Source organism: Marmota marmota, unplaced genomic scaffold (assembly GCF_001458135.2).
Source record: "Marmota marmota marmota unplaced genomic scaffold, marMar, whole genome shotgun sequence".
Taxonomy (NCBI): Eukaryota; Metazoa; Chordata; class Mammalia; order Rodentia; family Sciuridae; genus Marmota; species Marmota marmota.
The window spans coordinates 21,090,251-21,106,902 of record NW_026000174.1 but is presented as its reverse complement, the minus strand read 5'-3'; the positions used below and the strand labels follow the sequence as shown (position 1 = coordinate 21,106,902).

At 39.7% G+C, this 16,652-nt stretch overlaps 1 protein-coding gene across 1 annotated transcript in view; it reads right to left on the bottom strand.

The window, feature by feature from the left end:
• Nucleotides 1-16,652, bottom strand: part of Ppfibp2 (PPFIA binding protein 2) — a 149,983-nt gene that overhangs the window by 44,743 nt on the left and 88,588 nt on the right. The window contains 2 exon segments of the mRNA XM_048788275.1: nucleotides 3,241-3,372; nucleotides 14,257-14,370. Of these exon segments, the coding sequence (XP_048644232.1) occupies nucleotides 3,241-3,372; nucleotides 14,257-14,370 (246 nt within the window).

The window sequence follows — 16,652 nt, the reverse complement described above, 5'->3', positions numbered from 1 at the left end:
GTTATATAATCCTAAATCTGGCACTAACTTTCCATCTTCTGTAATCTTGCTTTTCAGGAGTAAATCTAATTAATTAAATCTTGGATACCCTAATATAGCCCAGAACCATTGCAAAAGGTTGGAGAGAAAAGGTAAAATAAATAGGAAACTCAATATTCACCCTTAGCTCCTGTGAGCCACTACATAGCAACCCCTAAACCGGACTGGCCATCAAAAAATCTGTGCCTCCAAGTCCTCAGGTCTTACTGTGTGGCCACCAGAAATCATTTCTACAACTCAGAGCAGACTTAAGAACCGTGGCTTAAGGGTATGATCAGAACCAGAGCAGAAAGAGCAGTCTGCAGCACTCTTGTTAACAGCAGCTTCTTTTTTTCATTGAAACATAAAATGGAATTTGAGGATAAAGCTGGAGCTATCCTGAGGAAGTTTACTTCAGTTCTGGCTACTTAAAAAAAAAAAAAAAAAAAAGTCCTGTCTTTTCCAAACCACAAGCAATCAGCCCTTAGGCTAAATACATTCACTGGAAAAATACAGCAGCAGTATAGGAAGGAAAGCAGCATTCCCTTTATTTATACAGTTACAACCTCTGATGACCTGAGCTAGCAAAATGTCTCACTCAAAATAAACATCTCCATCACATGACCGCAGTGCAGCTTCAGCAACACTCATAATTTTAAGTCCCTGTGCTCCAGTAGCTACAGAGAGAGGCAGAGGACCTGAGCATACTAGCAAAGAGCATGCTCAGTTACAAGAATGAGGAATTTATTTCAGGTCATGTGGCTGCTCACTGAATATCACAGGTTTAAACAGTCTACAGAATTCCTCCACATGGAAACCTAATATTTGTACTAGCAATGGGGAAGGGCTGTGATCTGGTAAAACAGGGGCTAAAAACAGGGTCTGTGTTGCCTCTTGCCAAAACTGCCTGATGGAAAAACAACAACAAAAAGCTCAGATTATAAAATAATGCTTCAGAAATGAAAGAAAGAAAGATAAGAGACAGAGAGAGAGAGAGAGAGAGAGAGAGAGAAGTAAAATGACTGCTTTAGCAATATATAACCCAGAAGTGGGAGCTCTCCTTTCTTTCTGATTTCCCCTACAAAGGGACTGAGTGGCTGCCACATTAACTGCATTTTTCCACAGGTGGACTGACTCTCCACTCACACATCCCACACATGTAATCCATATACTGACTGGTGTACAACCAGGCAAGTGACCAAAATTGGCCCAAAGAGATGCAACCCTAGCGCTTTTTCTGGAATCTTTAAGAAAAAGAATGTCCGCAGGGGCTGCCAGCCTGGCAGGACATCAATGCACAGCTACTGACAGCATCTTTGTTACCAGATGGGAGAGACTTTCTGAGAATAAAAGAAAACTAAGTGATACAGTAAAACTGATTTTTAAATGACTCTGTGAGATTACCCTGATCTAGTCATATCAGACTTTTTAAATCCCAGACTTTTCAAGCTGTGTGACATAACAACTCTCTCTTCTTTTTTTAAGTGTCTTTGAGTTGACTTTCTGCAACTTTAAGCCTTCTCACTAAGCTTTACTGAATTCTGCCTCCAAAGCCCTAATGTATATTCACATGTAATTACATATCTTTAAATATTGGTAAAGTGACAAAATCAGAATAAAACCCAACTGCTTTTCTATGAACATTTAAGACACAGTCCATTTGATTAATAAATACTTCATACAGATTGGTTTTTTGTGTCTGAGACCTCTGAGGCATGTAAATATGTATTCAAGTCTACATTTCCGTTTCTAACATGCTAACAATGCTATCAGTAAGTGATCAATAAAAACTGGCTACTACTATGTGTCCTGCACTGAGTTAAGGACTGCACATACATGATCCCACTCACTCCTCAGGACAACCAAAGAAATAGCAAGTATTGCTATCTCTATCATTTTATAGGAGAAGAAATAGGGATTTGGGAGTGAAATTACTTGGCCAATATCATAAAGCTTCTGAGTAGCTTAGCATAGGTCAAAGCTGGAGCTCTGAGTCCACAGCTTGTACTCTTAATCACTAGAAGCCACTGTCTCAGCTTACTAGAGATATCCTCCTTTGGCAACTAACTACACTTCTTACTAAATATAAGGAGTGGGTTTTCAAACGCAATGTAAAGAATATGCCTACACATTGAAGTGTCCCAATTGCCAGCATTTACCCAGCAAACAGAAATATGGCACGTGTCAGTGCAAACAATGTTGATGCCTTTCAGAATGGAACAATATGCCTGTTTAGAGTTTTAAGAAGCCTAGAGATGAAGGTAAACCAAGTACATACAAAATGCCAAATTCTAAACATGCATACTATGATAGGCACTTAACTTTTGTAAGTTTATTTGGTCTTCACCACAAAGTTATCCATTTTATAGATAAACAAAATGAAGTTTAGAGAGATTAAGTAACTAACTTATTGAAGTTCATAGAGCTACTGAGCAGAGATATATGAGTAAATCTGCCTAGGTTTTTTTGAAACCAAAACCTATCTTCATTTGTACCTCATAATGCTGGGTGTAAAAGATTTGAAGGTAAAGACATATGAAGGTGGCTGTCTAAGGTTAAAACAGGCTGTTCTCTCAAATAAAAATGCTACAGAGCCTAACCCTCTCTAAACCTTTATCCAAAAAGGAGTCTGGCATGCTGTAACTAATGGCAAATGGGGCCTAAAAAACAAAAGTAAGAAAATATTCTTTTAGACAAGGCGTATGCACGGGCACACCCATATGACCCATCAGGAGAAAAGAAACATGCAATCTGAGGGCTCCATCTGGATCAGTGAAATGTATGTAAACAAAATGTCTCTAGACTCTCTGGATATAGTGACAGTGGCCTGTTGGGAAGCTGTACTTCATCCCAGTACATTGTCACTACCTTGGTTCTTACAGAAGACATTTGTGTCCCTCCATGTTTGTCTGATCCTTCCCTCATTACTGCATGCCTTTCCATCCTTGTCAGCAGTTTGAGGGAGGATAAAAACTTAGAGCCAATACTGGGTGGTTTGGGTATTGCTGAAATTTGCAGTCACAGCAAAATCTGATAACTTGATATTAACAAATCATTGTGTCACTAGTTGCATAGATATTCCTGGCACCCAGTGGCTGCCACAATTGGGGTTGACCAGATGGCTGAGTCCATATTAGGATAGTCCCTCCCAGTTCCCTACTTATCCAGGTCTAAGCTTAGTACAATTATAGGACCTTCCAGAATTTGGTGTATCGTACCCACCTCTGCTTTTCTCTGCTTTTCCTCTTGCTCTCTTTGCTCCTTCTCCATGCCAACCAGCTTGAGCTTCAGCTCAGACACTTCAGTCATCAGATCAAGCTTCTGGGTCTCAAGAGATGTGCGACTTAGCAGCTCCTACAAGAAAAACAGATCTCAAATATCATAAACCAACATTGCTACAAGGACAGCTCTAGCTCCATCTATAGATGTAAGGCAGTATCTAAGTTGTATATTGCACACTACAAAACTGAGACTGCTGCATATAACTTCCAGGTCTATTAGAGATGGGCCAGGGCTGACACTGGTTCTCTCAGGGATAGCACATCCCCTGGTGTGACCCACTGTGATTTTTGAAAGACAATATGAATGACAATTATCAAAACACATGTTTCACCACAAAAAAATTCTTGTTAATTATTTCCAAACAGAAAAAAACACATGGGTACTCTCAAAGAATCAACTTCTTCCATCTCTATTTTTAAGACAAATTAGCAGTTCCTCTCTACCATATAAACAAAAATTCACATTAATAATGTCTTTTTCAAAACCAAAGTTTCTAGATCACCTGCTGGGCACAGTCAATATTGAGTCCAATCTCTAGCCATCTCAATATAAGATCTCATTACAGTGAACATAGATGGGATTTAGAATAGAAAGTGGATATTTATAAGTATTTATTTGATAATTGTATAGGAATCTTATTATATGAGATGGATCTTTTCTGAGAAGTACCAAAATTACAATTTGAACATTGTGATACGTAAACAAGAAGGCTGTTCTTTCCTGATTGTGAGGAGAGATCAAGAAAGTTATTAATAGACCTGCCAATGCTAGAATGGTGACTGACTACAATCAGATATCTCAGATCTTTAACAACAAATTTGTCATAAATACATACACTTATAAAATACACTTACTAAAAAACAAAGGAGATAGTAAAAAATCTGCTGAGGGTTACTAGAAATTATAAAAGACTTCAAAAACCAAAAGCACTTCCCAAAGTTCAGGACAACAGCTATTTCCATTGGCAAATAGCAATGTCCTGTCATGGTCAAAATCCTGGCACATGGTAGTTCCTGGCAAGGAGAATGTTCCTGGCAATCAGGACAGCAACAGATCAAAGTATTAGACAAAAAAGACATAATATCCTTCATTGTTCTACACATTTTGTATCATCTTGGGCATCCCAACCCCAGTATAACAATGGTGATCTCAACATTCTGACCTAACAGTTCTGATTTCATAGATTTAAAACTGTCCTCAGATCATAAATCAAACCAGAGAGGACAGATAGTTTGACTTGGATTACATAATTCCCCAGGTCAAAGGCTGCCAGTACCTGGGACAAACTGCTCATGTGCTAACCTGAGGGGATGAAAATCTAGAAGTCCATCAACTCAGTGCAATGGATTCTCTGAGCTCTGAGCTGAGGAGGCCGTTTCTTCCTGGACTGGCCAAACTAGAAGCAGACTGACAGGGCAGAGGCAGCAGCTCTGCAGAGCCAGAACTGGGCTACTTGGCTACAAGGAGTCAGGCAGATAAGTGTGTCCAATGCAATGGAGAATTTGGATTTGTTGAGTGCCTTCTCTGTGTCAGATACTGCTGGGTGCTTTCACATACATCCTCTTAATAAATCCTCCTAGGAATTTGACAGTAAATATTAGTATCCCAGTTCTATAGATGAGGAAACAGAACTGTAAAGGGTAAGTAAATCTTTTGGCCAAAGACACATGCTAATCATTAGCAGCATTAGTTTTCAAACCCAGTTCTGTTTAATTCCAGAATTCATTTCTATCTAAGACATCACACTGCTTCCCAAACAGAAAAAAAAAATACAAGAATTTTGAGGGAAAAAAAATATATACACAGTAATAAGCAAATTTGCACTGAGCCAAGGAAATATCCTCTCAGATTGACAAGATTTCATTGAGCCACATACTATCTACCAGGGTCTGATGCTAAGGTTAGGCAGGCTATGGAGGGCCTTAAGCAATTCTTCCCTGGATGGAGGACACACAGAAATTATGAGTTCTCTTGGTCTTGAGTATTTGAATTTCTCAAGATGTAATCATCCCCATATCACCTATTCCCTTACCCCCCCTCCTCCTCTTCTTCTTTCTCCCCCTGACCCTTTCTTTCTACCATCTTATTGTCTATCTCTTCCCATCTTTCATCTACCTGCCTTGTTTCAAAAATGATTTAAGGCAGTTTGCAAAATAGATATATCCAGGTTAAAAAAAAAATCCTAAAATTAAAGCAGATAGAAATAGAAGTTGAACTCAAGAGTTACAGTTCATAGAAAACTCATGCTATAAAGTCCTGTGAACAAATAGGAATGGACTACAATGAATATGCAAGCTTACTTACTGCAATGCAACAGAGAAAAGGAAAAATTACACAAATTAAGGTCCACAAGAACAATTACTTCAGAGATCTAAAAAGAAAAGTTCTCTAGGAGACTTCATTTATATTTTTAAATACTTACCAGAAGCCAACACTTAGGGACATCATGTTAAAATACAGCCCTTGTTGACTATTCGAGTGCTGTAAGATGATATTCATGCAATTTTTCTACTGATGAGCATTCGAGATACTGCTTTGGTGGAATTCAAAAAAGCTTCAGAATGTGTCTCCCTTGAAAGTTAAAAGTTTATTCTACTTCCGCTACTGCCAAAAATCTCTCTAGCTGTTTTAACTACCTTGTAATTGGTCATACCAATGTTCTAGCTGATGAGAATAATATTGTAATTGGTTCCAATATCCAGTCCAATTAGCCAGTTTTTCACTTGGTCATGCTCACATTGAAAGTGGACATTCCAGTTGGACATGCTAGTGTTAATTAGAAATCTATTATGATTCACTAATAATAAAGCTTTGGCTTACTGTCTCCTAGCTTATAACTATTAGCATGTTCTTCTACCTGTGATGATCATCTTCCCCTTGTCCTTGTCAATAAATGTTCTAGTACATGAATTCAAAACACAGTCTTTAATAAGCTTACTGCAATCCAGCTCTACTTCACTATCTCCAGACTGAGCAAGGCCTCTTATCACTTATTACGTACTGGAATCTCTAAAAATGTATAACTTAGTAGGAATTAATCACTGACATTCTCAATTACTCCTTCTACTTCCAAAATAAACAGAATCTTGTATTTTCTCACAGTGTGCCATGTTCTTCCCAATCATCTTAAGTGGAGGACACTGTGTTCCCACCAACCCAATTTACTGAACACCTTCGTCCCTGTTCCAGGACTGCTTCCAGACCACTGTTTGTCTCCACTAATCATCGGCATCAACCCTCCTCTTATAAGGCAGCACCATTCAGTTATATTCTCCCCAAATATCCAGAACCAAGACATTCTCTCATTTCCCATCAACAGCTTTCATCAATATCTTTTCTACCTACTTTGGGCACTTTGTGTCTCCTCAGTAGATTCAACATTGTCGTTAATGACTTTTCTGCTCAGTAGTCACATTGACCTTCTGTTCAGCTTCACAGTGAATCTCGGCTCCCACAGGCTTTACTTCTACTTCCTTTTAGCTTCTCAGCAGCATGGCCAGAGCTTGATTCTCATCTTTACCCAGAATGTGTTTTCTCTGCTTCTAAAATCCTCAACTCTGAAATTCCCTCCACTGGCTACAATCTTCTAACCTTTCAACTGCCCTACTTGCTCATTCAATCTCTAATTTCTTCTTCTGTGACCACTAGTTACTTAGTAACTCATTGTTTTCCTGGTTTATCAACTTCCTTTAAACATTACTTGTCTCCCTATCCACTAGATTCCGTAAGGTTAGTCATTTCAATTGTACTCTTATTTGTACCAAAAAATCCTTCACCCAGCACACCCTACTCTGAAACCTGATGTACTGTGTGTTCATTAGAGCCCAATTCAGCCAAGTCTCAGTCTTTTGTTTGTTTCCATTCCCAATGGCATGACAATTACTAGCAAAAGTCATTTAATGATGGTTTTGAGACAAATTCACACTATCAAATTACAGTCTATCTTCCAATACTGCCTGAAAAATGTTGTGCTCATCTCTGATTCCTTTCAGGGATTTCTCCAAATCTTTTCTGTTCTCAAGCCATAAACCCCACAATGCACCCCTCTCCTCTTCAAATAATTTCTCCTTGTGTTTACCGAAAAGCGAAAAACCAACAGATTATTCATTGAACTTAAATTCTTCCTATTTCAACATTTTCCAGAATCATCTCATTCTTATCTCCTAAAACCCTGTCTTAGAAGTAGCAAGCACTCGGCTCCTTTCCAAGGCTAATGTGCCACAACAGCACATGGCCATCCTCTCTGTCAGGTTCTTTCACTTTTTAGAACAGTTCCCTAACCCAAAAAGTTTCCAGATTGCACAGAAAAAGTACGCATCAAAGGATACAGTGCTTCCAGAATTTGTTCCTGAATCGTCACCTCTCACTGACCTTCCTGTTTCTTGCCATTTCTCAGTCTCCAGATTCTTCAGGCATCCTTACACGACCTATGAAACTTAAAAATTATCTTTGACTTTGTCCCTGTGTTATGGACCTGCTTCTCTCTCTAGCTGGTAACTCAGAATGACTCCCATTCACATGGCCCTAGCCTCTCCTTCACCTCTGTGCTCTGTTTGAGGAGTTCTCAGCAAGCTCAGTACTAGTCTAGGGTAGGACCATCAATCATCCACTTTGACAGGCATTTAATCTCTCCTCACCATCAGCTCTCATTCCTCAGGCTATAAACATGATCAAATTTCTGACATTCTTAAGAAACTCCCCTCTTGACCCTGACTGCCCCTCAAGTTACCACCATCAACTCCCATGTCCTCTCCCTGGGCAAGTACATGCTGTGTGTTTAAGTGCTGTGTTTCTCTGCCCTTTCCTCCCCACTTCATAACCAAGCTTTAAAAATAATATATCTCTGGGGCAGGGGTTGTGGCTCAGTGGTAGAGCATTTGCCTAGCATGTGTGAGGCATTGGGTAAAATTCTCAGCACACATGTAATTTAAAAATAGATCCATCAACAACTAAAAAATACATATATTTAAAAAAAATAATCTATCTCTGCTGCTTCATCTTCTCAACAAGATGTCTGCCTACCTGAAATCTGGTTTCTGCCTTCACAAGTAGGGCACAGAAATAGTTCTGGTCTGGAAACTGATGTCCAACCTTTCAGAAGTTCTGAGATGTAAACTTTTTAATTTTCAAGAAAGGCAATATATTTGTCCTTCTGGAAGAGGTTAGTGGTAGTGGTGAAGTGCAGGGATCCTGACTATACTTCTTGGTTCTTAACAGTCTCCACTTCATCAACTGGTATAAGCTACTCCTTGCCACCCCATCTTCCCTGTTCCAGATTTTCTTGACCTTTCTTTTTCCTCTTCATCTGTTTTGCTGACTGCTTTTATTCTGTTTACACTTAAAGGAAAACATTCATGAGACTCTAGTTCTCATTTCCAGGACTGGCTCAGCTCTGGATCCAGCCTCCTTGTCTGGGGCACTAACATCTTCCCCAGGCAAGGTTTGCCCCACACTCAGGAATCCTGACTTCCATGGGGTAATTCTACTGGGACTCTCTTGGAGTCCTACAGCTACCACGATGTGCGGGGAGGGAAGAGGAAGGGAGGCAGGGGGCTGAGGATAAGGGGCAAAGGTTTCATAAACAGCATTCTGCTTGCTCCTAATTGTTTCAAGGTTTCCTGTAGGGATGAGGAGGGAGGGGTATGATGGGCTTGTTTTACTTACTGTGAAGGATCATGAAACTGGCTAATGATACCTCAGGAAAAACAGTGGATAAAATTATCACTCACCTCTCTCACTTCACCACTACCACTGATCTCTTCCAGAAGGACAAATACATCTCCTTTCCCAGAGATGAAAGAAAGTTTACATCTTAGAATAACTCTCCATTTCCTTTTGCCCAAGCTCAGGTTCTGACTGGAGCTGATAAAAAGAATTTGCCTTTCAGGCCACATGTTGAAGCAATTACCTCCATCTTTAAGTGTGGAATATGACTCAGGGAATTACTGACCAATGACAGAGGACTACAACCAGACTGGCAATCTGAAACTAGAATGAAATAATGGGCCATGGAAAGACATGTAAGAAAAAAATATGTTCCTTTGCCCTTTGATGCAAACGACCTGAGTCTTGCCAGGAAGCCTGGATCATGAGTAACACTGTGCAGAGAAGAAGTGCTTACAGTAAAGTTTGAGTCCAGATTCAGTCCCCACTAACTAGACCATCTTGCTGAACCTCAGTCTTACCTATAAAAAGAGGTTAATGTATCACTCCTTGCTGTGGTCTAAGATGCTCAACATCAAACAAGATAAACATGAAAAAACTAGTTATTTGTGCCTCATGAATCTCCCAGAGGGAATTCTAGAGAATATTTGGGAAATGCCCGCTTTCTTCACACATGACTCAGTGTCTCACCTCCTTGAATGGATTTGTGCTTCTTCCAGATCATATACATGGACCTGTTTAATATTCTCTGAGACAGAAATACCTTTTTACTAGCCAGGCACTGATCAAGTGTCCTAGGCCCCCAAACCCCCTGCTCAACATCTTAACTTATACAGGCCGTTTGTATGATAGTGAATTTTTAAAACACAAGAATAATTTTACAATTTTAGGTGGTAGTAGAGTTGGATGACGTAGAGTCCATATTATATCCTGTAAGAAAAGTCCATATTATAACATGTAAGAAAAACATGTCCATCAACCTTCCCAAACCAACTGCCAGTAGTTAGTTATAGAAGCTCATGTCCACTGACTCCTAATCCCCTACACTGTCACTCTGCATGCTTCACCTAAAAGGCATCCAAAGCAATAAAGCTGACCAAACCCAGAAACTCTGGGTCAGGTGGGAGACCTGAAACAAAGGCTGTTGTCACCCAGGGTTTCCCATAGCAGTAGGGTAGTATCTTCACAAAGAAATGGAGGTTTTCCTTTTGGCACTGTATATCACTTCTGTTCTTGATGTTAATTATATCTGTAAATAGCCAGTCTCTGGGAAAAATTTCTCTGTGGCTGACGCCCTATGTAAAACCTCTGATCCACTAGGTGCCATGAGCTTCTTCCCTGAGATCATGCTCCTCTGGAGAAGGGTCAGTGATCAAGGCAAAGAAGCTCAATGTGCAGAAATGAACCAGATCTCAGAAAATCCACAGAGGCCACTTTAGAAAAAGCCATGTGGCCTGAAATATACCAACAGACCCAGAGGAGCTTTTCCTGATATAGAGATTTTGTCACCAGCACAGTCTGAGCAAATCATGAGGAAGTCACTGACTCAGGCTATATTCCTGGGGTGCAATTCTGGGCCCTGGGTTCAGATGGCTTCATTATGTAGCTGGGTAAATGTGCAGATGTGCTCAAGAACCAGAGACAGTCCCCATTAACTCTTGATGGGAGCACCTTCAGAGCTCTATATCCAGGCCCAGACAGTTCCAGATCAATGAAGCTGACTCAGGTTGTCCCTCATTTAAAGACCTATGTATACACTTCCTGAGAAATGTCTTGTCTTAATGGGGAAAGTTTCCTGGAAAAGCCAGACATGCTCAATGAGTCTGAGACCATATTCGAAGAAGCTACTTCTTCAGGCAGTTCCCAGGGGTACTCAGAGCGTCTCCCTTCCCACCCTGCACCCAGCAGAGGGTCACAGATAAGAAATATTATTGTGTGCTCAAATGTGTCCCCAGTCTATGTTCTGCTCATATGGACCTGCCCCTGTGCTGACTCTCTGTTTCTGGTTTGCCTGTCTAATCCCAAGATGGGGGTCTTCATGTTCTCTCCTTCTAGAGGTTCAATGAGTTCACATACAGATGAAAACAGCTGGGAGCTGAGAGATGAACAATAAGCAAGGACTGAGTTGGGCTAGGCTGAGAGGTGCCTGGCTCATGAGTTGGGTGGGAGATAACTCTTCCTCTTGGCCTCCTGAAGGAGGTTGACATTGGGTATGAGAGCAAGCTGTGGGATGGGCTTGCTGGAGCCTGAGGACAGAATCTGGGCTATGTTTATTTGGGGTTCCTTAAGTCCCCCAGTGATATTTCAGTCAGAAATGGGAACAAAGTCTAGAGTAGACTTCAGATTAGAGGCTTGCAGGCTAGTCTTGACCTATAGATGTATACTCTGATTCGCATGACATTTTAAATTAGTTGGCAATATAGAAAAATAAATACTTTTAAATCTTTAATTCAAGACTTTTTGTGAAAAATAGGAGTATCTAGCATTATGCAGCTCATACAGGCAGTCAACTGGAATTGAATAATAATTGCCACCATTAGGATGCATTCAATGTGCAGAGTATCAGAAGCAGCATCCCTAGGGATGCACTGTGTCTGCAGGCAGTCAGAAGGACCCACTGGAGACAGGAAAAGGGTCTCGTTCAGATAAGCCAGGCTTGGATCAGGGCAGGAATGGTCTAAGGCTAGCAGAAGGAGGCAATTGTTTGCCTCCATTCTCTGCCTCTAGGCCATGAGTCATTCCTGCTCCTAATACCAGAAGCCAAGAGCCCTGCAGCTTAGGATATCTCTGCCAATTTGAACAGGTCTCTGCCTGCCCCCAGTTCAGAGTACATGTAAATACTATAAGCTGTAGATGGCATTACATCAGTGCTGTGATACAAGAATCAAGTGTCTATACAGATAGCATCAAGCAGATTTCAGGAAAGCAATAGCATGTGCAAAAACTTGAGATGCTCAAGTGTGTCCCACGTCTTAAACAAACAATGTGTCAAGAAATTTTACATTTGAAAGATTGAGAGAACACAATGAAACCTTATGGGCACAAAAATAACTTGGTCAAGCTCAGGAAGATCTTAAAACCCAAAAGTGGCAAATAAAGAGCTACCATATTTCCAAATATACCAGGTCACAACATCCACCTCTATGTATGGTACATGCAAATTATCTCAACTCATTACACACAAGAAAGAAGATCTAGAATAAACAGATACAAAGGGTAATTGATCTTAAGACTTTTTAAAAAGTCTAAAATGCCATCCAGGGGGTAATGCCAGACACTCTCCATGTGGTGCTGGGCACCTACATCAGACTCCTTGACACAGAGACTCTGAGGATGGAGCAGAAACACAGCCAAAGAGAGATGTAGAACAGTCCAGAAGAGAAGCCAGGGCAGCCAGGCAGATAACTCAGGCACTACAATGCATTCATTCTCTGACTTCTGATTATGTGATTACTCACCAGACACCACGTTCCTGAAATATCAACCTTCTGACATTTTTCTCACGTGTTCCCTTCTGCACTCAAATTTTTGTGGTTTCTTTTTGGATTATTCACAACACTCCATCATCTTCCTCCCTTATCCTTTCCATCTCAAAACCACACTTGTGCAGGCTTGAAAATATAATCTAGTGCGATGTTTTATGCACTCTTCATGAAAATGCTCCCTTGACATTTTACATTTTTCCCATCACACTATTTTCCTTCCTGAGTCTTCAAAAGAAACATTCATGACAACAACAACAAAAGAATTGACTCCTATTGCTACTCAGATTTTCAGGGAATATTGTAAACAAGAGAAATGACATATGAATCTAAAAAGAAAGCCAAATAGAGCCAACAACAGGGTAACTTATTAATCAGTTATGAAAAGATAAACTAACAACAATCTCTGAGTTGTTAACACAGTTTTTATGAAGACATATGCATAAAAATACTGACTCCCCCCCCCCTTTTTTTTCTTTAAGTTCTTCAAATGAAACTCTGGAATTAAGGCGTTTTATTTTAAGACCAAAGGTAAAATGCAAAGCCTATATTTATTACTATACTGTCAAGAAACATTTTAATTTTAGGCTGATCACAACAATAAAAAAATGTTGGAGCTTGAGGGAAAGTTTATAAGCAGTTACCTAATTGAATCCACTCATTTTAAAGGAATGATTTTTGTTCTTTGAAGAAATGGTTAGCACCTTTTATATGCCAAGTACCATTTGGGAGTTACAAAGCATATACACATAAACTTCAGGAATGGTTTAATTTAAAAAAAAAATAACTGAAAATTCAAGAATAATTTAAGTTAATGTTAATAGTTTAATTTAAAAATCTCAGGCTGGGGATGTGGCTCAAGCGGTAGCGAGCTTGCCTGGCATGCGTGTGGCCCGGGTTCGATCCTCAGCACTACATACAAAAAACAAAGATGGTGTGTCCGCCAAGAACTAAAAAATAAATATTAAGATTCTCTCTCTCTCTCTTTCTCTTTAAAAAAAAAACAAAAAATAAAAAATAAAAATCTAATTAGCATCTAAAGTTGAGCACCTAAAGTTGTAATAACTTCAGCTCATTTTACAATAAAGTAAACCTATTCAGGAAAAGAATGGTTACATCAAATATGATAGTTTCACTAAAAAAAAATCATATTGTAAATGACAGTAACAATGACTATACAGCAAAAGTTTTAAAATGGAAAAAAGTCACCATATTCTATTAATCACACAAAACCTGAGAGCAGAATTGTATCCCTGTATGATCATGGCTTTGTAAATTATGTGAACGCATAATGAACACATCCAAAAGAAAAGAAGGAAAGGACATTATTTGAACATTAGGGAAGCAGCTAAATTTTTTTTCATTTTGATGCCTATTAAATTATATTAAGATGCTCTTCATGTAATGATTTGTATCGAAGAAAACCACGGAGTAAGAGGGAGTAAAATGAGAGTGGCAAAAGCGCAGAAAATAAGCTGACAAATTGACATTCTAAAACCCAGGTGCCACTAGCAGTCAAACTGTGGTTCCTGTGATAAGAGCAGGGTGACACAGCCAGTGGAGCTCTCAGCACCAGGCCTAGAGAAAGTGTGGCCTAGGAATCCGTCTAACCAGCTCAGCAGGTTATTCCTCTCAGGCTGGCCCTTCTCCACCCTCACTCTAGGGCTGGTTTCACCTGCTGTCTAAACACTGCACACTGAGCAGCCAGTTCTACCTCCAGGCGGGCTGGGAAAGTAAGCAGAGCACAGAAGGGGGCTTTAACACAGGAGCTGATTCAAGCCCAGTGCCCTTCCACCCCACCTGACCTTACCTGTTGAAGCATTTCTTCAGCAGCATTGAGTTTCACCTGGTGTCCTTCCAGACACACTTCTAAGTCCCGAATCTTCTCTCCTTGGGCTTCCACTTGGTCTGTGAGAACGCTCACCTGTTCCAGGAAATAAAGCACCAAACAGTAGAGTGGCAGGGACTGTATGAGAGCAAAGTTTCCCCACTGAGTATGAGCAGTGAAAGTGCAACACTGACTCATGTGTGAGGAGGAACAGCTTTTCTCTTAGGTGAGTAGAAGGTGGGGGAAGTGTCCTGGATGAAGGCAACACTAGTTCTTACCTTACCAGGTAGTCTTGGTCAATGCCCATACGATGTTGGTCACATTCCTGCTCTTGACAGACTCCAGAGAAAAGCACCCAACAGCCAGGAGAGCTGCCTCTAGGTTGGACTCCTGTTCCTGATTCCTCTAACAGAGCAGTGCGACCTCAAGGCATATCTCAGCTGGCTTGCCAGAGCTTCTGCCACCTCATGTGGAAGAGCAATCCAAACCTCTATGGAAACCAACCAATGACCTAACCTCTCTCATAAGGGTGTGAGGACTACTCACCTATCAGGCAAGTGTTTTGAAGTAATTAAGGAATGTGGGACACAAAGGGCGTGTATTAGCACTGACAAAACTTGGCTCCAGAGAGGTTTTTGTGCTTCACAGGCCAAAACATGACTTTAAGTCATTCACATACAGAAGCCACACTGCACATATGTGGTAGAAAAGAGTCATTTTTCTGAGGAACCCTGAGATTCTCTATGGAAAACATTAATAAAAACCCACTTATAATAAGTTATTTAAATTATGCCCTAAATACATACTGTGAGGGTTTTCATAGTCTTCTCTTTCTTTTCCTTCCTTCCTTTCTTTCTTTCTTTCATTAGGAGATACCCCAAATCAGGAAGATGAATAAGAGAATAGGTGGCCTCCCAAAAGCAAAGAAATCAATAGTTGGTAATACTTTTTGGGTGGAGTCATTGTTGTTCACAAATAGATTATTCTAAATTATTTCTCAGTCTATAATGGAATGATAGATGGAGCATGAAAGAGATAATGTGAGTTAATTTATGAGTGTTTAAATAAACTGTACGACTTAGAAAGTTTCCATTTAAAAAGAAATGAATCTAAACTAACAGGCTTTAACCCTTCCATGTTTATGTTCCCAAATAATGAATGAATTATTGGAACATATTCCTGACATTGATGCATGGTTTGCTAATATTTCAATTTTAATTAAAAAATTGGGCTCCTTCTGTCAACTAGACCCATATTAAACAATAAACCTTTTTTGTGTTTTTGTTGCTTGTTTTTTATCCTTGTTCAATACTGTTGGTACCCATTTCAACTACTAATTCCACTTTCAAAAGAGTAGGATTCTGGGGGATTGGTTCTGCTTTCTGGGACTCAAGAGTTCTCGTTTAGAAAGGATGTTTTATGGTTAATCCCATTATGAGGATTAACACCTATATGTCTACACTATGCCTTGGGGCCATGTGCTAGTGATACCCTGAGGAATAATATATAGTCTTCAGAATTCTATAGCTCATGGTTCAGCTGCACATAAGACTAAAGGTATCTTGAGACTTCTACACGTATTATGAATGGTGAGGTGTAGAAAATAAACACAAAACACATAAAGATCCTACAATGTAACCTTCATTCAATAAAGACAAATATATTTTGAACCCTTTCTACACACTGGGCATAATATTAGGTAAAGAGGGATACAAACAAAAGGGGGTGAGGGGATGAAAATCTTTGCCTTAAAGGAATTATACTATAATTTAGACAAAGATTTTTATTTTGCTTTTCATTAATCCTAGAAGCAAACTATTTTGTTATGTATGTTTGTCTTGTGTTCTATGAATAGAAAAATAAATAGGAACACATCCTGTACCAAGGACTCAAATTAATTCAGTCTGGCTAAACTACTGTGGGAGTTAAGCAAGAGGCTATACCCCACTGAGGATCTGTCTAACCAACTCCAGAGGCCCCCAAGGAACAGGAACAGGAGCGAGCATGTAAAAGCTGCTTTGAGAGTCTGTCTACAAGCTTGCCTAGAAACCACTGGGGTCAACTTCTGCTTCCTGGTAAGTAGCTTCCCAACTGTGTTAAGATTATCTAAACAGGGATTATTCAAGAATTTGAAATTTTAAAAAAAAATAAATGTAACAGCATTTTGACACAGGACTTCTTTATTAAATTATAATCCTCTCTAAATAGAAATGTGTTATTTCAATCACAAAGGGTCCCAGTTCAAAAGTTTGCAATTTCATACTATTTACTACAAAATTCTAAATTGAATACTTCTTTATTAATCATGTCATTAGGAGGGAGTTTCAAAGTAGACATTCTTCAAAACATCTGTGCAGTAAAATCTAGCCATGCTACTC